The sequence below is a fragment of the Peromyscus maniculatus genome, chromosome 6, assembly GCF_049852395.1.
Source record: "Peromyscus maniculatus bairdii isolate BWxNUB_F1_BW_parent chromosome 6, HU_Pman_BW_mat_3.1, whole genome shotgun sequence".
NCBI classification, from domain to species: Eukaryota; Metazoa; Chordata; class Mammalia; order Rodentia; family Cricetidae; genus Peromyscus; species Peromyscus maniculatus.
Window position 1 is genome coordinate 107,225,639 of NC_134857.1, and position 25,230 is coordinate 107,250,868.

Genomic DNA, 25,230 nt, shown 5'->3' on the forward strand with positions numbered 1-25,230 from the left:
AAATAATAGTGTAGCTATAGATTGAAGTACATAGCTACTAACAATCCTTGTGTTGTTTTTAAGATTATTTGATTGTATGCTTTGCACATCCATGCTATGTTGTTTGTTAAAAGGCTTAGGTCACAGAGTATAAAATGCTTCATTTTGTGAATTGTGAGTGTCTCTGTGTGTGTGTGTGTGTGTGTGTAGAAAAAAATGTACAAATACTGCTAGTAATTATTTCTGGGTAGATTCCAAGTTGTCTAGTGAACTGGGGACACAATAAAATTATAGTTATTGCTAGTTTTAAAATAAGATTTATTTTTATTTAATGTGTATGTGTGAATCTATGAGGAATTGCCCACGGGTACTTGGGTTGATCCTAGAGTCTTGCACATGCTATATATATAAATGTTCACCACATGTATACCTAGAGCTCATGGAGGCCAGAAGAGAGTGCTGAATCTTCTAGGACTGGAAAAATAAGTCATGTGGTTGCTGGAAACCAAATCTGGGTCCTCTGTAAGAGCAGCAAGTACTCTTAATGCTGAGCCAACTCTCCAGCCTCTCAAATAAGGGTCTGTTCTCAGAGTAATATACTCTTTTGATAAAGAGAAAAGTAGATACTTTATAATTTTAATGTATTGTTTAAATTAATAAGTGATTTATTTTTTGGAATACATTAATAACAGGCCGCCTTTATAAAATGCTGGACAAGCATAGTGCAGAAAACAGTAGAAAAATAGAAATAAAAATTTTCACTAAATTCTAATATGCATGCTAGCCAAACACTGAACCTTAAATTCTTTATATCTTCTTCTCCATTAGGGTCGTCTCTTTTATACATGTGATAGGCCCAAAGGTAATCAATGTAAATTTTTCAAATGGCTTGAGGAAGCAACTCCAGGACAGTTATCACAGGATAAGTCTCAGCCCAACATGGTTTTTAATGATGTTAAGAGTATTGGCTCGTATTTAAGAAGTCAAAAGATACCAGTCTATGAGGAATGCCAGCTTTTGTTGAGGTATGTTTTATGGTACTATAGCATGTTATGTAATTACATCAGAGAATAGCAACCCTCACAGAATTGCCCACGGGTACTTGGGTTGATCCTAGAGTTTTACACATGCTATGCCATCATTCTCCTAAGCTACATTCCAAACCCATCAATGATTTTAAAAGAAATTGAGATGGTGTCTTAGTTAGGGTTTCTATTGCTGAGAAGAGACACCATGACTATGGGAATTCCTATAGAGGAAAACATTTAATTGGGTGGCTTACAGTTTCAGAGGTTTAGTTCATTATCATCATGGTGGGTTATGGCAGCATGCAGGCAGATGAGCTGGAGAAAGAGCTGAGGAAGGGAAAGGAGCTACATCTTGACCCTACAGGCAACAGGAAGTGGTCTGAGACACCAGGTGTGGCTTGAGCATATGAGACTTCAAAGCCTGTCTGCACAGTGACACACTTCCTTTAACAAGGCCATACCTACTCCAACAAAGCCATACTTCCTAGTAGTGCCCCTCCCTGAGTTTATGGGGTCAGTTACATTCAAACCACCACAGATGGGGAAGTATATATCAAGGAGACAACTTCCAGCTCTATTATTTTAAGTGAAAGTAAGGCTTTAAAGTTATTTTGGTCCTCTCTAAACATCAAATGATGTCAACAGTATCAGGACAACTGACAAAAGGTAGTTTGTTTTGTTTTCTCCTCCCTCCCTCTTTCCCTCTATCCCTCTTTCCCTTCCTCCCTCCCTCCCTCCTTCCTTTCTCTTCATGGCTATTCACAAACCTAAGGGAAACCTGTTTATAAAACCACTGTAACAATTCTTTAGCAGTACAGGGATAGGTCATTCCCAAGCCTGAATTATAGAGCTGATAGGATGAAAGTGGGCTCACTAAACAACTAAACATAATGATAGTTAGCATGGCAATTAATAACTTACTGAAAGCTTACAGATGATAGGGTCTTTCCCAAGGACTTTGTGTATATTATTTCCTCATAACAATAATGTATAAGATGATGGTAATTAAGATTATTTATTATTGTGATTTTACAGCTATATAAACTTAGATGGTCTGGCTTCTAAATACCTTTTCTGTCATTATTATTATTGTTATTATTATTTTGTTTTTTCAAGACAGGGTTTCTCTGTGTAAAAGCTCTGGCTTTCCTGGAACTCTCTTTGTAGTTCAGGCTGGCTATGGACTTAGAGAGATCTGCCTGCCTCTATCTCCTAAGTGCTGGGATTAAAGGAAGGGACCACCACTGCCCTGCCTTGATTGTTATTAAAGCTGATGACAGATCTGTGAATTATTCTCTCTCTCTTTTTTTGTTATTTTTAAATTTTGGATTTTTCCTGACAGAGTTTCTCTGTGCAGCTTTGGAGCCTGTCCTGGAACTCACTTAGTGGACCATGCTTGTCTCGAACTCACAGAGATCCACCTGTCGCTGCTTCCCAAGTGCTGGGATTAAAGGTGTGCGCCACCACTACCCAGCTGATAGAATATATTTATATTTTACAACATTTATGAAACAACTCTAGTTCTTTGCATTACATGCTGTGTTAAAAATTAAAATAATTCTTCCTTAATATTCAAATTCATTTAAAAAAGATTTTTAACAATCTTTATGCATATAGTATGTGTCTGAATATATGTGCACATGTTTGTGTGTACTGTGTGTATGTGTGCATGTTTGTGGGTGGGTACTGCATGTATGTGCTTATGTTTGTGGGTGGGTACTGTATGTATGTGCTCATGTTTGTGGGTGGGTACTGTATGTATGTGCTCATGTTTGTGGGTGGGTACTGCATGTATGTACTCATGTTTGTGGGTGGGTACTGTATGTTTGTATGCATGTTTGTGGGTGCTTGTGGAGGCCAGAGAGGTTATTGGATCTGTTGGAGCTGCCAGGTGTGGGTATGGGAACCGAACTCAGGTCCCTGGAAGAGCAGGAAGTGTTCTTAACCTGAGGAGTCTTTTAACCCCTCAAATTCACTTTTATTTTTTGTTCTTTTTTTATTTTTTCAGGAAAGGATATGATTTTCAGAGAAAACAGTATGGTAAACTAAAGAAGTTTGCAACTGTAAATCCTGAATTTTACAGTGGAACAACAAGTAAGATTTATCTTAAGCTGAGTCGGAAGGAGAGCTCTTCAGTTTATAATAAAGGTAGGCAGACCTGCTCGTGTTCACGATTGAGTTCACACAGCTGAGCATCTTGGTTAACATGCAGCTCTGCAATAGTAAAGAGAATTCCTAAAGTAGAATTTAATAGTGCCATACAGTGAAAAGTGTGGTATAATAGATCATTCCTAAATAGCATACTTTAAATTTTTAGAGTTTTAATCCCAGCACTCGGGAGATAGTGAATTGAGACCAGCCTGGTCTACAGAACGAGTTCCAGGACAGCGAGGCTACACAGAGAAACCCTTCTTCAAAAAACAAAAAACAAAAAAATTATAGAGTTTTTAAAAAATTTTATTCCAGCTGTGTGGTGGTGGCACACACCTTTAATCCCAGCTCTAGGGAGGCCAAGCGGATCTCTGAGTTCAAGGCCAGCCTGGTCTACAGAACTAGATCCAGGACAGGCACCAAAACTACACAGAGAAACCCTGTCTTGAAAAGACTAATAATAATAATAATAATAATAATAACAATAACAATTCCAGAAGCTACTTTATTGAAAGGTTACACTGCATTCTTGGTATCATATAAATAATAAAGTAATTTAACTCTGTGTGCCACCATGGCCCAGCATTCATGACCTATTCTTTCTTTTTTTCTATTAGTTTTTTAAGACAGGTTTCTTTGTGTAACATAACAGTTCTGATTGTCCAGAATTCACTCTGTAGACCAGTGTGGCCTCAAACTCACAGAGGCCTGCCTCTGCCTCTGCCTCTACCTTTGTCTCTGCCTCCTAAGTACTGGGAATAAAGGTGTGCGATTCTCACCCCAGTCCTCATAAAGCTTGGTATGTTGTAAGCATTTTTATGTTTTTTTTTTTATAGATATACAAGAAGTTTTTGTGGCTGTAGTCCTTGAATGGAAATGTTGCATTATAGATCATGAGAATGTAACATGCATTTTTTTTTTAAAGGAAACTTTTTTTTTAAAAGATTTATTTATTTATGTATACAGTGTTCTGCTTGCATGTGTCCCTTCAGGCCAGAAGAGGGCACCAGACCTCATTACAGATGGTTGTGAGCCACCATGTGGTTGCTGGGAATTGAACTCAGGACCTCTGGAAGAACAGCCAGTGCTCTTAACCTCTGAGCCATCTCTCCAGCCCGCATCTTTATTTTTAGAGTTCCAAACTGATTTTTTTTTATCAAGTGTAGTCCTAGTACAAGAAACCCTGTGGATCAACCTATCAAGTGGGTGTACAAAGAACTGGCAGTTTCAGTTTGCACCGCTCTGTTCACCAGTGGTTTCAGAATGCTCTTTATGTTGCAGAATTCTCTAAGCACCAGCTCAAACCTAGTACTGTTTGCCTGACGTTAACTAGCTGGAGGTAGTCAGGGGCTGAGTTGAACCCTTCATTGTGGCGTACGTTCTCCTTGCTGGCTTGCTGCTTGCTACATCTACAGAAGAGGCAGGTTTACCAGATGAACATACGTTCTAAGTTATCTTCTTGGTAGATGGAAACATTTCCCTTCAACTATAATGCCTTTTCCTTAAAATGTATTATCAGGACAGGTATAACAGGTTTACTGTTACTAATATTTACTTGGTAAGTCATTTTCCAATACTTTCTTTTTGTGTTTTTATAAGTATGTTTCTTTTAGACATATTCTAGTATAAAAATTTTACTTAGCCGGGCGGTGGTGGCGGCGCATGCCTTTAATCCCAGCACTTGGGAGGCAGAGGCAGGTGGATCTCTGTGAATTCGAGGCCAGCCTGGGCTGCGGAACAAGTTCCAGGAAAGGTGCAAAGCTACACAGAAAAACCCTGTCTCAAAAAACAAAACAACCCCCCCAAAAAAAAAGAATTACTTCTAGATTATACTCAATAATTCATTTATTTATTATGATTGATAAACTTGTATGTTTCTATAAACTTGTATTTTTATTTATTTTACTTTATCTTATGCTTTTTTCTATTTTATTTTGTTTGTTTTTGAGACAGGGTCTTAACTATATAGTCTTGGTTGGTCTGGCACTCGATATGTAAACCAGGCTAACCTTGAATTCAGAGATCCACCTGCCTCTGCTTCTGGAGTGCTAGGATTAAAGATGTGCACCACCATGCCATGCCATGTTCCTCCCCACTTTTAATTATAAAAGCTAAAAATATAAAATTTGTGTTTGGGGGTGTTTTGTCATGTGGATGCTAGAGATTGAACCAGGGTCATCCTCAGTCAGTGCTCTTAACGTCTGAGCCATCGTTCCAGCCCCGCCCTTTTAAAAAAATAATTTGACTAATTTACTTGTGAGTGTGTGTGAGGCAGGCACACACATGCGGTGACACATGTGTGAAGGTCAGGGGACAACTTTCCAGGCATCAGTTCTCCTCCCTTGTCTTAAGGCAGGGTATTCTTGTTTCTGCTGTCGTGGCTGTGTGTGTGAGCTTCTGGCCTGCTCTGCCTCTGCTTCCTATCTTACCCCGTAGGAATTCTGGGATTACAGACTTATCCACACTACCCAGCGTTATACATAGGCTGTGACTATCAAAGTCAGGTCATCAGGCTTGAACAGCAGATGCTTCTCTCTCTCTCTCTCTCTCTCTCTCTCTCTCTCTCTCTCTCTCTCTCTCTGTCGCCCTCCTTCCCTTCCTCCCTCCCTCCCTCCCCCCCCTCCTTTTGTTGTTTATTTTATTTTGAGACAGGGTTTCTCTGTGTAACTCTGGCTGTTTTGGAACTCTCTGTAGCCCAGGCTGGCCTTGGACCTGGAGAACCTCCTGCCTCTGCCTCAAGTGATGCCTAGCAGGAGTTTGATTGGTAACTACTCTTCAGCCGTCTCCTTGTCCCTTCACCCCTTTCTATGCTCTTTTAAATCCTTTTCCACCTCGAAAGATGGGTAGTTGAAACAAGGACTTAGAAAGCATTCACATGCCTTACCTGTTTACCCTGACTCTGTCCCTCATGGCCTCCCAACTGCCTCCCTCCCAGATGATGTTATCCAAACAAGGGCTTCTCAGTGTGCAGCTAAGTTCTGATCCACAAACTTACTAGTTCTGAGTAGAAGTGAGGAGTTACTCCAGTGTCATTAAGCTGACGACTGTTGGAGTTCATCAGTAGTTTTAGTTGTAACAAGACTTTCTGAATGAAGGAACATTATGTTGAAGAGTTGACAGAACAGGTTGAATGTCCGTTATCTGAAAAGCTGGATTCTAAAATGCTGCAAAAGCCACTTTGAGTGATGACATGATACCACCAATAGATAGTTCTGTGCCAGGAAAATTACTTTGTGTTTGTGTCTATATCTCAATTATTAAACATATTGTATAAGGTCTGGGGAGATGGCTCAAGGGTTAAAAGCACTTAACTGTGAAAGTGTGAGCACCTGAGTTTGTATCCCCAAAACTCACATAAAAGCCAGGGGCACGGGATAAGCATCTGTGATCCAGCGCTACCATGGGGAGATGCGAGGCAGGGACAGGAGAATCCCCAGACGCTTGGGCCAAATGGCCTGGGGGAAGTAGTGGAAAAAATAGTAAAGACATTGCACATGGTGGAAAGCAAGACCAACACCCACGATTGTCCTCTGACTTCCACACAAACAGTGTGGTGCATTCACACACGGATTTACATACACAACACAATTTTTTAAAGATGTATTTTTATTTTATGTATATGTGAGTACCTGCCTGAGTATATGTGTATTCTGTTGTGAGTTTTAGTCATCTGATATTCTGCATGGTAACAGCAGTCAATCATAATGTATCTTGTACTTGAAATCTGCAAAAGGTGGAGATCTTAAGGGTTCTTACTATGCACATAGAAGTAACCATGTTAGGTGATGGATATGTTAATTAGCGTGCTTGTGGGAATCATCACACAAGACATATCAAAATGGGTTGTAACTGGAATTGTAGTGCAGTGGTAGATTGTGTATATAACATGCACAAGGCATTAGGTTCAATCCCTGCTACCACCCCAAATGCCATGCTGAATATCCTAACTAGCTATAGTTTTGATTTGTTTGTTTGTTTTGGTCAAACTTACCTCAGTAAAGCTGGACTTTGAAAATGTTTGGCCTTTCAGGTGATCTTTGGGTGATTTCAAAAACCCTAGACTTCAGACTAGATACCTTCATCGCATGCAGTGCTTTCTTTGGGCCGTCTTCGGTCAACGAAGTGGAGCTGCTGCCTTTGAAAGGCTATTTCCCTTCTAATTGGCCCACCAACAGTAAGTATCCTGTCCACCTAAATTCTGTTCATCCAGAACAACAGGCACAGGTGGCTGTGAGAGCGAGAGTGGTATGTGGGATTGTTTGATTCAAGCCAGTGGAAAGGACCCATCTCCAGGTTCTATTGTTGTACGCAGTGTGGTCCTGAAAACACGTATTGTTTCTCTCTTGTAACAGAACCCTGACCAAAAGCAGCTTGCGGGAGGAAGGGGGCTGTTTTGGCTTACTGGTTATGGTCCATCATCAAGGGAAGCCCGGGCGTGGAGGCAGGAACTAAAGCAGAAATCAGGGAAGAGCACTGCTTACTGGCTTGCTTCCCGTGGCGTGTTCAGCCTACTTCGTTATGCAGCCCAGGGTCACCTGCCCAGAGGTAGCATGGCCTACAGTGGGCTGGGCCCTTCCACTTCAGTCATAAGTCCTGTAAATGCCCCGCAGGTTTGCCTACAGGCTGGTCCGATGGAAGTATTAGTATTTTCTCATTTGGAGTTACCTTTTCCTGGTTTGTGTCAAGTTGACATAAAACTAACACGTATATGAAGGTTGAATTTATAAATATAGAACTAACAATATATTGAAGTCTTTAGGGGCTTGAGAGATGTATCAGTGGTTAAGAGCAAGTATTGCTCTTGCAGAGGACCCAGGTTTAGTCCCAGCACCCACACAATAGTTAATCATCATCTGTAAGGGCAGTTAGGTGGATCTGGCACCTGCTTCTGACCTACAAGGGCACTGTGCACACATGGAGTACACATATGCATGCATGCAGAAAAAACACTTATCCACATAGAAAAAGAAATCTTGAACTATTTGGTTAAGATTGAATTTTATATACTATATACCTGATTATTTTTAAATGTAAACATTGAACATGAGTCCTTTTTTATATAATTTTATTTAGATGAGTTCTAATTTTCTTGGTCTTTGAAGGTATGTTTAATAAACAGTATATCTTTACATTGAGAAGGTTTTAGAGATTGGAGATTCAGCAGAATATAATTTTTATCTTGAGTACCTAAGCTATTTTGAGAAATTCTCTTTTTAGATGCATTTATTTTTATGTGTCTGAGTGTTTTGCCTGCATATATGTCTGTGCCACACATATATGCCTAGAGTATGCAGCAGTCAGAACATGGCATTGAGACCCCTGGCACTGGAATTACAGATGATTGTAAGTTGCCATGTGGGTGCTAGGAATCCAACTCTGGCCATCTGTAAGAGAAACAAATACTGAATTGCTGAGCCAGCTCTCTAGCCCCTCTTGAGAAAGTTTTATGAAGACAGACTACCTACCTTATTTTTCTTTTAGTAAGGGAATCTTTAGGCCTGGGCTACATAAGACTTGACTACAACAGGAAATTATAATTTTCCTGACATTTAAGGTCCAGAGAAGTCTTGTAGCAGAAGAGACTTTAGTAAGTTTACACCCATCTAGTTCTATGAATATGGAGGTTTCTGGAGACTTCTCTATACATTTTAGTCTCTATTTCTGATAGCTGAATTTGATCCATAGTGAACTAAAGAGACAGCATTTAATGATCCTAGATTTCTAGTATTGCATGTTTTTAACCTTTGATCTCCCACCACCCTCCAACACCCTTCTTTTTGGTTGAGGCAGGATCTTGCTGTGGAGCCCAGGCTAGCCATGAATTCAGAAATCCTGCCTTCACTTCTGGAGTGCTAGGATTTTAGGCATGCATGACTTCCTCTTTTTCCCCCCTTTATTTTGTTTATTTATTTATTTAATGAGACAGAGTCTTACTATGTAGACCTGGCTGGCTTCAAACTCACAGTGATCCGCCTGCTGTTGGGATTAAAGATGTGATCCACTCTACTCAACTGATTTTTTTTTAACTGAATAAACGTAGTCAACCAGTATGAACCCAACAAGAGTCCAATTAACAATTAGTCACTTTTCAGGTGGACATTTTTGTGTTTGTTGCAGATGCTTTCTTAGCAATGTTTGCATTCCAGTTTTCTGTTTTCCATGTGTTTAATAAATGATTGAGGAAGAAATATAAGAAAGTTTAAAAACTGCACACACTCCAGCACAAGCACTATGGAAACTAGAGAGAACCGCCGCTGTTAAGCGGTGCCCCGCCCTCACTAGCCCTGTTCTTCACGTTCTGTACATTGTTCCAAGTGTGATTGCAGTTACACAGTTCATGAGTGCTCACACTCAAAATGAATATAAAAGGTAGACGTTTAAACACCTCTGCATGTTCCGAAAATTTCATTTTATGTCATCTGACTAGTTCGGAGGCTAGCCTCTGAGTTAGGACATTTAATCAGTTTGCTTGTGTTGGTTTTATTTACATCTAATACACATTTTCTGTGTTGTGTCTGTAGTTACAGTCCATGCATTATTGGTTTGTAATGCCAGCACAGAGCTGACCACTCTGAAAAACATTGAGGACTACTTTAACCCAGTTACTCTTCCAATAATGCCACACCTGTTAGCAATGTAAGTATTTTTATCTTTGGATCATTGGTATTGGATTATGGTGTCCTAGTTTGCTCTCTGTTGTTTTCTAGTGCTGTGGTAAACACTGTAGTAGAAGCAGCTTGGGAGGAGAGGGTTTATTTCATCTAATAGCACATAGTCTATCATGAAGGGAAGTCAGGGCAGGAACTCAGTGCAGAGACCTAGATGCAGGAACTGAAGCAGAGACCATGGAGGCACAGAGCTTATTGGCTTGCTCAGTCTATTTTCTTTTGCAACCCAGAACCCCTGCTTATGGATAGTACCACTTGCAGTTGGCTAGACCCTCCCTGATCAATCATTAATCAAGAAAGTGCCCCACAGATTTTCCCATGCACCTATGTGATAGAGGCATTTTCTTGATTGAGGTTCCCTCTTCCCAGATGACATGAGCTTGTATCAAGTTGACAAAATAATTAACCAGTCCAAATGGTAACTGAAAGTGCAATAACAGAACATTAAGTATATTTTACCAACAAAATTTTAATTATCTTTTAGATTAGGAGATTGCTATGTGTTAAAAGTTAAGCATAAAACAGATGTGGCTCAGTGGTGGAGTGCTGTCAGCATGTATGAGGCTCTGGCTTTGATCCCCAGCACCAAAAATAAATAAATAAAATTTGTAAGAGGAAAGAAAAAATTTAGGTATTACTTCCCTTCTACCTGCTTATTTGTTGTGGTTTGGGCTCATACTGAAACTTATTCTCCTTTATCCCCAGGAGTAACTTTTTAAAGGATCATTATAGTGCATAATTTTATTCATCTATATGGTTTTTACTGTGTATGGTGTATTCCCTGCATGCATGTATGTGTACCATGTGTGTATGTAGTGTCTGAGCAGGCCAGAAAGACATTTGGATCTCCTGGGACTAGAGTTACAACCAGTTGTGAGCTGCCATGTTGGTGCTGGACTAGAACTGGATTCCCTGGAAGAACAGCCAGTGCTCCTCCCCGCCAAGCCTTCTCTCTGGCCACTTATCTGTATCTTTATGCTGTATATCACTGAACGTTAAAAGAATAATTTGATAGGGTAGATGTTGAAACTGTTTTCGTTCTAATTACCTGTATCTCACTTTTAAATTTCTCTAACACCAAGGCTCTTTTTAAAAAATCAGAAATATGGCTCAGCTACAGCTCATTTTGCCACATCCTTGGGGCCCTAGGTTTCATATTCATTACCACATAAATCAGCTGTGGCAATATATTGTACTCTTACCACTTCTGGTAGACGTAGAGATAGCAAACACATGAATTCTAGTTCATCTTCAGCTACATAGAGAGTTCCAGGTCAACCTGGGATACATGAGACCCTGTCTTAATAAATCACCGAATGAATGAATGAATAAAAACAATTGGAAAGTCAATTTATACTTAATATATTAAAATAAGAAAAGTATGTTTTCTTGCACTGGGCATTCAACCCATACGTGCTAAACAAGTGTTCCAGCACTGAGCTACAGTCTCAGTTCCTCTCTTCAAATTTGGATTGTTATCGTCTGTCTTGCAGCATTACCCTTTTCTTTGCCACAATGCCCTAGGTTGTTGTTTTTTTATTTTTTTAAAGCCTTGTAACTTCATTTTTATATAGTTTAATTAACAATAAAATCCATTTGCCTATTATAATTTTACCTGATGTAGAAGCTATGTTAATTATTTAAGCCAGTGGACTACTTACTAGTGTTGTGATTTTGTGGAAACATTTCAATATTACTTATCTTTATTTGGGATAATTCCTTTTTATGTGAAGAGTATATAAATTAATATGTAAATTACTAAAATTTATACCAGCATGTAGTAGGTATTCTGTAAATATTAGTTCTCTTGCACCCTTCAGATTGAAGCCTATTCTCTAAAAATGTTCTCTGACGATTGTCAAGTGAAAGCTAAGTTATGAATGGGTCCACTCACACACTTCAAAAGTCCCTGTTTCTGATGTACTCTCTTTTTACTAGGTCTCAGCCAACTACATTTAGCAATAAAAATGTCAGTAAAAGAAAATTTATCCCACCAGCCGTTGCAAATATTAAAACAAAAACTGAACTCCTGAACCTAGGAGCAACCCTGCAGTTAGCTAGTGAGTTGATTGACATACACAGGTTGAACAAGGATCAAGCTACAGCACTAATTCAGATAGCTCAAATGATGGCCTCCCAAGAAAGTGGTGAAGACACACTGGAGCCCTGCACCCATTCCCTGCCTGTCACAATTATCCATGGTAAGAAAGAGACAGTCGTGGTAAATGTAAATATTTACAGGTTATTCTGCTTTTTTGTAGTTTTCTAGTGGGTAAAAATGTATTGTTTTCATATCCTGGCTCCATTATTTATTGGCTGTATGTAACAGGGACTATGGGGGTCCTGCCCCTCTCCCAGGGTCTGGGAAGAATCTACAACCAGCTGTTAATCTAATCTTTGATGATATGAAATGAATCTATATACACAAAACTCCTTAGTCCATACACTTTATTCCTCTGAGTCAGTTCTCTCTATACAGCTTCTATTCTGCTCTCATGCCTAGCTCTTTTCTTGCCTGATTTCTCTTTACATTTATCTGCTGTCCCCTCTAAGTTCTATCTTAATTCTCTTATCTTAGTTCTGCCCCATCTAGGTTCTCATCCTTCTAGTTCTTTCCCATCTCAGCTCCTCTCCCATCTCCTTTCTTTCTCTTTTTGTTCTTCCTCATCTTGTTCTTCCCCATCTGGCTCTTCCTCATCTTCCATCTCATTCCTCTAGTACTTTCTTCTAGCCCTTCAATCTAGTTCTTCCCCATCTCAGTTCATTCCTTTCCAGTTCTTACCCATCTAGTTCTTCATTCTCTTCTCATTTTCATCTTGCCATCTGAAAATAAAACTGCTTTTTTTTTTTCAATCCCTTTGGCCCTTATCTCTTCAAGCTATCTCTGCTCCTGCCATTTCTGGTGAGTGTGCTTGTTGCTAGGCAACTTGGCTAGGCATCTTCCATCACAGCTAGATGTACCTGTAAGTTGGAACCCTTTAGTTCTGAGTAAATTGTTAAGGGTGGATCTAAAACTAGAGATAAGACTTTGGAAAGGGAGAAAGTTAAGCTTAATTAGCACATCCACCAGGCCTTCTCAAACAGATAGTCTGGATGCTTAAGTCTGTTCTTAGAGAATCTGTGAGGTATCTCAGGTAAGATACTTTCATCCATCTAGGGATGGTCCTGGCCAGATGCCGCTAATGATGATAATGACAGAAAGGCCTGCAATTAGGGATACTGGCCATGTCACTGCACAGAAGGTTATCTAAATATTCCTTTAGTAGAGAGGAAATGGTGCCCAGTGAATGATGGAAAAGCTGCAATAGCACACGAGAAATTCATAGCAGGGAACAGCTAATAATCAAAAGCCAATATCACCAAGACTCCATGAGCCTCAGCTTGACCTATGGAAGGCCCTTGGCTTCTTTCAGGCTTGTCATAATCAGCTGAAATCCCACTTCATGCATCTTTTGCAGCTTGCAGCATGTATGATCTTGGATAGGTGACTTACTCCTTAGCTTTGATTTCCTGTTCTGTGAAATGTGGAATAAAAATAGCACATACCTTGTATGGTTGGATGTTTAAATGATTAAATATAAATAGAATGCTTAGAGGAGTGTGCAGTGTATAGGGCCCTCAGTAAAGTTGCATTTATTATGTTGACAAGTGCTAGGATATGTGCCACCATGCCCAGCTTCCACATAGTTTTTCTAAGACACATTCTTACAAGTCAGTCCAGTTGCTTAAAGTCCTTCAGTGTCTGCCTGCCAGCTTCAAGAGAAAATTCAAAATTTTTAGTTATAGTGGACTTACGATTTATCTTTTTTTGAGACAATATAGCCTGGCTGGCCTGGAACTCACAGAGAACCACCTGCCTCTGCCTCCCGAGTCTGATTTGTCCTCTTATGGTTTATCCCTTTACCTACCCCAAGCCTCCTTTCTTGCCTCTTTGCTGTGTACCTGTGGAAATTTCTGAAAGTGCTGTCAACACGCTTAGCTGACTTTCTCTAGAGTGTCAGTGTGGGATTTGGGGAGACTTAGTTCTGCTTCTTCTTTCTTTAAAGGATGCTTTCCCATCTCCACCAGGGCAAAGATAAATATTTTCCTTTTCTGGTTCCAAAACAGTGTTACCCTGTTATCATTATCTCTTTACCTATTTATCCCGTTTGCTGTTTACTGTGTAGCCTTACTGAAGATGAAAATGTTTTCTTCATTTATTTATCCTCTTATATCTTTATAGTGGACACTCTTTTTTAAATATATTAATTAGTTAAATGAAGGAAGGTAAGATAGAGAAGATATTGCTTGTGCATTCATAAAAAAGTTTTTATGTTATTTTAGGTGTTTTTGGAGCAGGCAAAAGCTATTTGCTGGCTGTGGTGATTTTGTTCTTTGTACAGCTGTTTGAAAAGTGTGATGCTGGAACAGTTGGAAATGGAAGGCCATGGAAAGTTCTCATTTCTTCTTCCACTAATGTAGCTGTTGACAGAGTGCTTCTTGGGTAAGTATAACAAGTGGATTTAAATAACTGATACTTTAGATTTTTGTTGAGTGGCAGTACACTGAGTTCCTAGTGTCCATATGTATTCTTGCTGCCTGACAAGAGTGCAAGGCCATTGCTTGTGACCCAAGAGCTATGAAGTAGTAACAGTTTAACTTCTTAAGAAGTAGTTGTTCGGGGCTGGAGAGATGGCTCAGAGGTTAAGAGCACTGGCTGCTCTTCCAAAGGTCCCGAGTTCAATTCCCAGCAACCACATGATGGCTCACAACCATCTCTAGTGCGAACTGATGCCCTCTTCTGGCATAAAATCATAGGGCACTCATATACATAAAATAAATAAATACATATAAATTAAAAAAAAAAAAAAAGAAGTAGTTGTTCATTGAGCTGACAGTTTATCTTTAATAGTTTGGAATAACCCTATAAAATGTAAGTTCAGCCAAGAACACATAGGGCTGGAAGTGTGTTGCTGAGGGAGGCAATCTGGTGAGCCCTGAGCATTCCTTTGAAAGGCATTTTTCAGGGATGTAAGTTGGACTGATGGGGTAATGTCTTCCTCTGGAATTAAAAGGATGATTACCCACTACTTGTTGCTAAGAGTAGAGGATTTCCAACCTCAGTGCCCCTTAGCTGTACAGTTGAACTCATTGTACATGCAGGCATCTGCTAAGATGCTCTACATCTTCTGGTGGATCTTGGAATGTAAGCAGAATTTCTCTGTCCCACCCCACTTGCAAATAATCACTCAGAGGCTTAATATAAAGTATAAATGCTTGGCCGGTAGCTCAGGCTTATTACTAACTGGCTCTTACATTTAAATTAACCCATAATTCTTACCTATGATTAGTCATGTGGCTTGGTACCTTTTCTCAGTATGGTATTCTCATCTTGCTTCCTCTCATCTGGCTGGTGAGTCCTGACTCACCCTTCTCGTTCCCAGCATTCTCAGTTTGGCTTTCCCTCCTAATTTCCTGCCCAGCTACCGGCCTATCAGCTTTTTATTAACCAATGAGAGTAATACAAATTCATAGTGTAGAAAAGGATTATTCCAGAGCATTGGGGACCAAAGGACTCACGCGCACCATGGTGCTTATGCTATTTCTTGTCATAAGTAAAAATCCTTTGCCTCTGACTCAGAGGGTTGGTTTATTATCACAGACATCGGTTAAAAAATTCCAATCCCCAAACCAACAATTATAGGCCGTTCTCTTGCTCATACACCTGTATAAACACATTAACATAGCTGAACAATGTAAGGTGTGTCATTGTTTTAATAAGAGGGATACAAAGAAGCCAACAACAATGTGAGTAATTACAAAAAGAATCTCTCTCTCTCTCTGCGTGTGTGTGTGTGTGTGTGTGTGTGTGTGTGTGTGTGTGTTACAAGTGCACACCTTGACATGTGTAGAAGTCAGAGGAGAATGTCATCTCGTAACTTACCACTCTGCCTTATTACTTTGAGGCAGAGTCTCTTTCTGAGCCTGAATGTAGCCTCTGTTCCTCATAGTACTAGGTCATAGGTGACTGCATGACCAAGTCGGGTTTTTGGTTTCTAATGTGGGTGCTCGGGATTTGAGCTCAGGACTCATACTTGCACAGCAATAGCACATGCTCTCACTTTTGATTTCTTGTTTTTTGTTTGTTTGTTTGTTTGTTTAATTGCTCAACAATTAAATTTGCTGCCCAGGGTGATGAACGGAGGCACATGTGTGCCCAGATTGGCATGAGTGTGCACACACAGAGGCAATAAATAAGTACATTTTTTTAAATGCCAAGGAAATACTCAATATTTATCAGTAATTTAGTATTTATCTGAATTTCAACATAAACAACAGCTTTATTTTTAAAAATTCATGACTCATATAGCTAGTCTTTTTATTTAATCTGTGTGTGTGTGTGCGCGCGCCATAGCATACATGTGGAGGTCAGAGGACAACTTCAGGTCCAGGGTAGTATCTGATGGCCTCTTCTGGCATTCTCAGGCACCAGATACACACATGGTACACAAACATACATTCAAGTAGAAAGAAATCTTAAAAAAATAAACTTTCAAAATTTTTTTATTTGCCAGGTGTAATGGTGCAAGCCTTTAATTCCGGAACCTGGGAGACAGAGGGAAGTGGGGTCTATGTAAGCTTCAGTCTAGCCTACATAGTAAGACTCTGCCTAACTTTTTTTAAGTCTTATTATTTGGTATATAAGGCTGATGTGTGTAGGCACACATGCTACATTATGTGTTTGACAGCCAGAGGACAACACTTTGAATTCATTTTTCCCCCACTACCTTTTCATGGGTTTCAGAGATGGAATTCAGGTTTCTCAGCTTGCATGGCAAGGATCTTTTGCCTAATGAGCCATTTCCCCAACCTTAAAATTAACCCTTCTGTCAAATTAATGTGGTTGCTGGAAAATACTTGGGTTAGAGAAATGAATTAGCAGCTGAGAGCATGCACTGCTCTTCTAAAGGACTGGTGTTTGTTTCCTAGCACCCATACCAGATGTCAGCTCCAGGGGATCTGTCTGCACACACTCACACTCATGCATATACCCAATTAAAAAACAAAACTAAGCCGGGCGGTGGTGGCGCACGCCTTTAATCCCAGCACTCGGGAGGCAGAGCCAGGCGGATCTCTGTGAGTTCGAGGCCAGCCTGGTCTACCAAGTGAGTTCCAGGAAAGGCGCAAAGCTACACAGAGAAACCCTGTCTCGAAAAACCAAAAAAAAAAAAAAAAAAACAAAACTAAAACATTTTGAAGAAAGTATTTAGATTATATATATTTAATGTTCAGGAATATGTTTATATCCATTCACATTTACTTCCTAAACATGGAATTCAATAACACAGCATTATGTGTTGTTTCATGTCTTGCTTTTTAAATTTAATAAAAAATAATAATGAAAATAAATAAATTTAATTAAAAAATTTTTTTTTTTGCTTTTTCCTTGAGACAGCATCTCATATACCTCAGAGTTGGCTCAAAGCCACTGTTGACCAAGGATGACCTTCTGCTGCTCCCTGCTAAGGGCTGGGAGGTCAGGCACATGCCACCGGGTCCAGCTGTGCCTGACTTCTTCTGAAACTTCTTAAAGTTTGTTTTGGGCTGGGGATGAAGCTCAGTGGTAAAGCACTGACCTAACATTTACAACACACACACACACACACACACACACACACACACACACACACACTGGGTCTTACTCCCTGGCTATCCTGGAACTCACTTTTTAGACCGGGTTGGCCTTGAACTCAGAGACTCATTTGCCTCTGTCTTCTGAGTGTTGGGATTAAAGGTGTGCAGTACAACACCAATGACTTTTTATAATTATATTCAGTGATTTGCTGATACCATTATTCAAGTGAGTTTTAATCAGTAAATTACAAAATTTTACCCGTATAAATTATATTGTGACAAAAATCTTTAAGTCTTTATATCTATCTCTGAATCTTTGTTTTTTAAATAACTTTAAAAAAAAACTATGTATGACAGTGTGGTGGTATTGTGTTGCCCAAAATATTGTGCACCCTAATAAACTTATCTGGAGTCAGAACAGAAAAGCCACTAGATACAAGAGGCTAGAAAATGGTGGCACTCACACCTTTAATCCTAGCATTCCAGAGCCAGAAATCCCTCTGGGATCTCTGTGAGTTCAAGGCCACATTGGAAACAGCCAGGCATGGTGACTCACGCCTTTAATCGCAGGAAGTGAGCTTTTAATCCCAGGGAGTGACGGTAGAAGGCTGAAAGATATATAAGGCATGAGGACCAGGAACTAGAAGCATTTGGCTGGTTAAACTTTTAGCTGGTTAAGCTTCAGGCTTTCGAGCAACACAGTTCAGCTGAGAGCCATTGGGATGAGGACACAGAAGCTTCCAGTCTGAGGAAACAAGATCAGCTGAGAAGTTGGCCAGGTGAGGTTAGCTGTGGCTTGTTCTGTCTCTTTGATCTTCCAGTGTTCACTCCAATAATACTTGGCTCTGGGTTTGTTTTATTAATAAAACTCTTAAAGATCGTGCTACATGACAGAGACAAAGAGAGACACAGATAGAGAGAGGGAGACAGACAGCCGGACAGATGGACTATGGGCACACCTGTGCCCCAGAGCACACATGGAGGTGTGGGAACAACTTTCAGAAATCAATTCTCTCCTTCCACCGTGGGTTCTGTGGATCCAACATAACTTGTCTGGCTGATGCAGCAAGCTCTTCTATCCACCAAGCCAGCTTGCAAGCTCACGAAAATGTCCTAAGCCAGGGTAAAAATAGACATCTTATGCTTCTTGATATATTTTAAAAGATTGGCCATTAGGAAAGTTCTGCTATTGTGCACTCTCATGAGATATCTAAGAGTGAATAAGGACAACATTTTTTTAATCTAAGATAATGGGAATTACCTGGGACTTAAATGGAAAGAACAGACTAATTGCTTTTACTTCATTTGAGTTTAGATATTTCTAATTGAGTTATATAGCTCTTAAAATACAGTTCTGTGCAAAAAATAATAATGAACATGTTTGTGCACATCTATATGTCTAGTGCTCAAGAGGCTGAGGCAAGAGCATGAGAGTTTAAGGATAGTAAAGAAAAGATCACAGGGCTGGAGAGATGGCTCAGCAGTTAAGAGCACTGACTGCTCTTCCGAGGACCTGGAATTCCCAGCACCCACATGGCAGTTCACAACTGTCTGTAACTCTAGAATCCAGTACCCTCATACAGATATACATACATTCAGGCAAAACACTAATGCACACAAAATAAAAAATAAATTATATATATAAAAGAAAAGCTCACATTAAAATAAGTAATACATGAAACTGTTTTCACTCTGCTTTGTAAGTAAAGAGAATCTCTTTTGTCTTATTTTCTTTAAGGCTTCTCAGTCTTGGATTTGAAAAGTTCATCAGAGTTGGGAGTGTTAGGAAGATTGCCAAGCCAGTTTTACCTTACAGGTGAGACTGCTAAATCCTAAAACTTACAGAATATTCTAAGAAGTATGAAACTGGGCCCACTCCAACATCTACTCCATCTGTGATCTGCTGGATCATGGGGGTGGGGGGGGCAGGGGGGCTGCAGATCTCCATGACACAGGACAGCAATGGAATGTCTAGGAATAGTCCCAGTGAGAGCCCAGCATTGATGGTGTGGCAGAGACCAGGGGCCTTGAACCAGACCAACTGTTCTTTGCAATGAACGCCTGCATGTAAAGATGTATGGAGAAAGGGGTTTACTGTGTGACTCACTGTGTCACACTGCAGCTTCCATGATGAGATTTTCCCCTTTTTTTTCTCTTAAATTTTATTTTATTCATTTTATTTTTTTGGTGGGGGGAGATGGGTAGGATTGGCAGGCATATTAAAGACAAATAATAAATAAAAAGAAAATTAAAGAAAAAAGGAGTGTGAAAATGTTATGTTTTTTAACCTTAAATTTGGCCCTTGATAGCTTTAGTTTCTAGTTAAATTAGGAAACCTAAGTAGAAATTCTAACTTAGAGTAAACAAAGTAGGTGTGGTGGTGCCTGCCTTTAATTCTGGCTCTTGGGAGGCAGAAGCTGGTGGATCTCTGAGTTCAAAGTCAGCATTATCTCCATAGCTAATTCCAAGACAGCTAGGACTAGACAGTGATATCTTGTCTCAGGAAAACAAAAACAAGCAAACAAACATTATTATTATTATTATTATTCCTTATGGTGTATAAGAATGTATAAGAAATGAAATGAGCAAGGAATATTCTCTTATGTTCCTCCATTTCAGCTTGCATGCTGGCTCAGAAAATGAAAGTGAACAATTGAAAGAACTGCACGCATTGATGAAGGAAGACCTGACTCCTGCAGAAAGGGTTTATGTGAGAAGAAGTATTGAGCAGCATAAACTGGGGACCAACAGAACCATGCTGAAGCAGGTGAGGTGGAATTGTGTCAGTCCTTTCTTGATCTGTATGTTCTGCTCAGATCTTCTTAGTGGTGGAATGGATGATCTTTAATTCAAAAAGGTGTATGCCTCCTGTGTCCCTACAGTCTCTACCTAGTGCATATTTGGATTGCTGCAAACATTCTTCAGGTTGGTGATGAACATCTTATTCACCATGCCTGTGGCATTCTTTCTTCTCCCTTTACATAGAGATTTAAAGACAAAAATGGGGAGCTTTGAATAAACTCTCTGTATGCTCAGTAAAATTAGTTGTATTCTAGGAGAAAGAAAAAAAAAAGGTTTTACTCTGGGTAAAATATCAGAGTGCAAATTTGTCTTTGATGTGCTCCTAGACAGCCAGGTCTCTCAGGATCTGTCTGTGCCCAAGAACCCCAGTAGCACTCCACTGGCTCCCAGGCATTGGGTGCCAGGTGCCCGGACTGCAACAAGAAGTATTATCTCCTTAGTGAAGGGCATCTGTGGGTCGGAGAGAAAGATCAGTAGCTTCATCCTATGACAGTGGGGCCTGAGGAACAGAACAGTGGGTGAAGAAAAAGGGAAGTCACTGACTCCCTTGGACCACATGGACATTGATCATTTTCTGCAAAGAGATTTTGGGAAACCAGCCTGTCCGAGACAGGGTCTTGGTTAGCTGTTGCTGAAGTCATGCTGCTGAACAACAGGATCTCAGGACAACTTAGGACTCCATGTCAGCTGCTAAGGCTCAGCTTTGACTGTGAGCCAGCCTCGTTCTTTGTGCTGTCTGCAAAAGACCTTGTACTTAAAGCAGCACAGGAGAGCAGGCTAGACCTTTAGAGCTTCTGTTCATGCCCTGCCCCTAACATTCTGTTTGCTTTAACTCATCAGGCATGTGGCCAAGCCACATCAGTGAGGCAAGGAAACAACCTGCACCTGCCCCTCTGGTAGTAAGCACTGCTCGTGTGCTGGATGTCATACAGACCTTACAGGGAAAGCAAAATAGAAAGTAACAGCCTGTACATGACAGGTCTGCATTTTAGGAGTCCCCAGAATACTGTCTGTGTTTTTGTTACAGCATCTTACTGGGTAGCCCTGGCTGACCTGGAACTCAACAGTGATGATCCCGTCTCTGCCTTCCTAGTGCTGGGATTAACAGCATGAGCTGCCACAGCACCTAGAAGTTCTTAGACTCCTTGAGATTAATTTTCTATAATCAGAGTTGTAGAATTTACTCTGTGCTACCTCTTCTCAACTAAATGATGAATTTGGTTGTTCTCAATGAATACAAATTGTCATTTGTGTAAGTTACTCAACTTGCTATAATAACAATATATCAGTGTAGATGTAACCAATCGTATTATTAAAATAAGAAACACAGAGCCAAGGTAAAAGAGAAAAGCCGAGAGGTCAGAGCTCAGAGATAAAATCTTACCTCCTGCAGTGCTCCTAGCTTCCCCGAGAGAGGGAGGTACTTCCTGTGTCCCTGTTTAAATAATCTTTCTGTTCTGCCTTCTCATTGGTTGTAAACCCAACCACATGACTGCCTCATCACTGCCTGTAAGTACCGCCCTCCAGGTCTTAAAGGCGTATGTCTCCAATACTGGCTGTATCCCTGAACACACAGAAATCTACCTAGCTCTTCTAACCACCACACTCTCACTATGGCTCTAATAGCTCTGACCCCAGGGCAACTTTATTTATTAACATAAAATTAAAATAACATTTCAGTACAAATAAAATATCACCACATTTCCCCTTTTCTATTTTAATAAAAAGAAAAAAGGCAAAAGGTTATAACTAACAAAAGAAAAACTATATACAAAAGTACAATAACTATATACAATATATACAAGTAACAAATACCTAAACGATGTCTAGTCCATTTGTATTTGACATATCAGAGAAAATAATTCCCTTATCTATCCTATTTTAGTAAGTTCAAAATGTATCTAATTCACTTTCTATCCTAATTAATCTTCAACTATAACTAACTAATCTTCAACTCCCTCAGAGACCCAAGAAGGAAATAATATTAGCTAACAAAAATAAAAACAGGAAGTGCACAAAAGCAACTTCCAAAAATTTTGTGAGTTGACAGAAACAGCCAGCTGCCTGGACAGTCACCTGAGGTTTCTCCACAGTGTTGGGGCATCATCTTCAGCCTATAGGCTTATCGTATCTGACAGACTCATTTGTGAAGTAGGTTGTACACAAGGTCAACAGTTCAACCTCACACTGGGTGAGAGCAGTCCATGTACCAGAAACACCTGAATTCCACTAGTGTCATGTCATGATTCAGGATTTTAAATTCTGGAAATTGTTGATGGTTTTTGAATTCAGCTGTCCATTCTTCTTGGCTGTGTATATATGGCTTCATCTCAGCATCCCCTTCTTCTCCACATCCCTCTATTAAATGTTAGTCTACTATTGAGAGGCGTGAGCTTTAGTTGCTGTTCCATTGCACAACAGAAGCCATCGGCCCACTGCCTGTTCAGCTGCCTTCAAAGAAAAGGGCACTGTACCTTTTCCAGATTGTGAAGGCCACTTCAGGGATGGTGCCATATTGTCCTGGCCTCAGAAGATGCCTTCTGATAAAGCCATAACCACACTTGTTTTGGCAAGAATCAGTAGTCCTTTGTTTCGTGTTCTGTCTGTCCATTTTGTCCTGTTGATGTGAGGATAATTTGTTGTCCAGTGGCTAACTTTTGCCACAATGAAAATTAACTCCATATGCAGTTTCTTCAATGCCCATATTTTCTCTGAAGTAGATTGGTACTGCCAGGAGCTGACATGTCTCAAAAAAGAAAAATTTCTAAGTTATTAAAATATTTTAAATGCCATATTCGTTAGATCTCTGAAGGGTTTGAAGATGACCTGTCTAAAATATATCTGCTCAATTTTTAAAACATATCTAATATGACTACAATTTCTATTGTAATGTCTAACTACTAACTTTCATTTCTTTATATCCTAATAGTTGGTAATAATGTAAAGTATTTAAAACTAGTAATTGTCTTTTTCTTTTCTTTTCTTTCTTTCTTTCTTTTTTTTTTTTTTTAAACAAGAACCTTAAATCTAATCTCCTTTGCTTAGCCTTTTTCCTAACCCTTGACAACTTGTAACCTACCCCCCTAAATAATGAAAATTATCCCAGACCCAAAACCCATTAAAAGAACCAAAAAACCACCCGCCCCACACCACTTCTTTGGCAATGTGGGTGTCATATTCTTAAAATTGCTTCCTGCTGGGTATGGGTGAAGTTATCTTTATCCTGAAAGAAAAATTTAGGTTAATTGTCAAATTCTAGGAAAGGTAACTATATCCTTCATTATTATCCAGTCTGTGTATAAAGCCAAAGTTCAGGGTTTGTCTCAAGTCCTTATTCAAGTAGTCTCTGAGACTGGATCATCTCAGCTAGTCATCTGAAAATTGCTCTGAGCACCTTGTAGTTCAAAGCTGATCTATAGATGATGTTTGTCAGTTCAGTGATATTATTATTGTCCACGTGGAATTGTTGTTGTTGTGTTTGTTGTTGTGGGGCCCCATCTTCTTCCTGGAGATTTCAGTTGATGTTAGGCCTGGCCATGATTTCCTGCAGAAAACTGATAAGAGACTCGAACACAAAGACATATATATGCAGCTAATTGAAGCCTTTTTTCTAGAATTAGTTAGTACTCTATATGACCATTCATATCTTAACAAAGTTTAAAATGTATATATATATATATATCAATCTTGTAAATTTTGATATAAAATTTATACTTTAAGAAAAGTTTAAAGAATCAGAATAGAATCAAAGAGTTGAGATTAGTAATAGAATAGTCCCTTAATTAATTTGGCTTTTGTCCTGTCCCATAGCAGAAAATGGCTCTTTTATTCTGTCATGATACAGGGAGTTTGTATTTTCATTTTAACAACATGCTTGAGTTTAAAGAAGGAGAGAGCCATTCTCCAACTCCAAAGTCAGCTTTAAATTTTAATTAAACTGGGACTATTAGAAGACCAAAAATGTTAAATCTTTAGAGAAAAGCAGAAACAAACATTTAAGAAGACATAAAATTTTTTAGACAATATATACCCATACACCATTTCACTCTGTTTCCTGGGATAGATGATTTGTCCCTTTTCTTCAGTTGTCTCATTTGTCTTGTGTTCTTCAGATTCCTTAACCATCATTCTCCTAAAAGACAAAAACAAAAACCTTCCCCCAAGACTAATTTTGGGGATGTTCCTTTTTGGCAAGTTATTATCTGATTAAATGAAAAGACATGTGTTACAGGTACAAGTTAGTTTAAATTGGATGTTCATGCTGGTTGATGAACTATCACCTCCTCTAATTAAGAGGTTTCTCTTGTTCAAATCGAACCTTTATCAATTTTGATGGTACCCACAGCTTATCTTCTCCTATAGAAACAAAAGCAAAACCTCGTCCCCAACGTAATACATACCCTGGCTTCCATTCTGAGGTCAGCACATCCTTAAAGTATATAGGCTGATTTAATTCTGTAGTTTTTTCTATTACCCAATGTCTCTCTGCAGCTGTTGTTCCTTTCTCATTGGCATTCAGAAAATTCAAAGTTAATAGAGCATTATGCAGTCTATTTCTGGGGGTTTTTGTTACTCCTTTCTGTTTATTTAGCATATCCTTTAGAGTTCTGTTTGATCTTTCTATAACTGCTTGACCTGTAGGATTATGTGGTATACCTGTAATATGCTTTATTTTGTAATAATCAAAAAACTGTTTCATTTTAACAGAGACATATGATGGAGCATTGTCAGTTTTAATTTGTGCAGGTATACCCATGATGGCCATAACTTCTAGCAAATGAGTGATTACAGAATCAGCTTTTTCAGAACTCTCTTGGACTATTTAAGTCCTTGTCACCTTCTAAGGTTTTGAACAAATTAGTCAGTTCATCATTTTTTACCCCAACAATAGTTCGTAGATGAGAAATATCTCCAAATAATCTTTGAAAGTCATTAAGAGTCTGTAGTCTATCTCTCCTAATTTGCACCTTTTGGGGTCTAATTTTTTG

At 39.4% G+C, this 25,230-nt stretch overlaps 1 protein-coding gene across 8 annotated transcripts in view; it reads left to right on the top strand.

Moving 5' to 3' along the window:
* Zgrf1 (zinc finger GRF-type containing 1) overlaps positions 1-25,230 on the top strand; it is a 72,524-nt gene that overhangs the window by 27,363 nt on the left and 19,931 nt on the right. For all 8 annotated transcript variants that reach the window (XM_015993165.3, XM_015993168.3, XM_076574930.1 and 5 more), the window contains 8 exons: positions 808-1,004; positions 3,016-3,155; positions 7,189-7,332; positions 9,680-9,794; positions 11,765-12,027; positions 14,150-14,309; positions 19,179-19,256; positions 20,060-20,207. In XM_015993165.3, the coding sequence (XP_015848651.1) occupies positions 808-1,004; positions 3,016-3,155; positions 7,189-7,332; positions 9,680-9,794; positions 11,765-12,027; positions 14,150-14,309; positions 19,179-19,256; positions 20,060-20,207 (1,245 nt within the window). The remainder of the gene's footprint in view (positions 1-807; positions 1,005-3,015; positions 3,156-7,188; positions 7,333-9,679; positions 9,795-11,764; positions 12,028-14,149; positions 14,310-19,178; positions 19,257-20,059; positions 20,208-25,230) is intronic.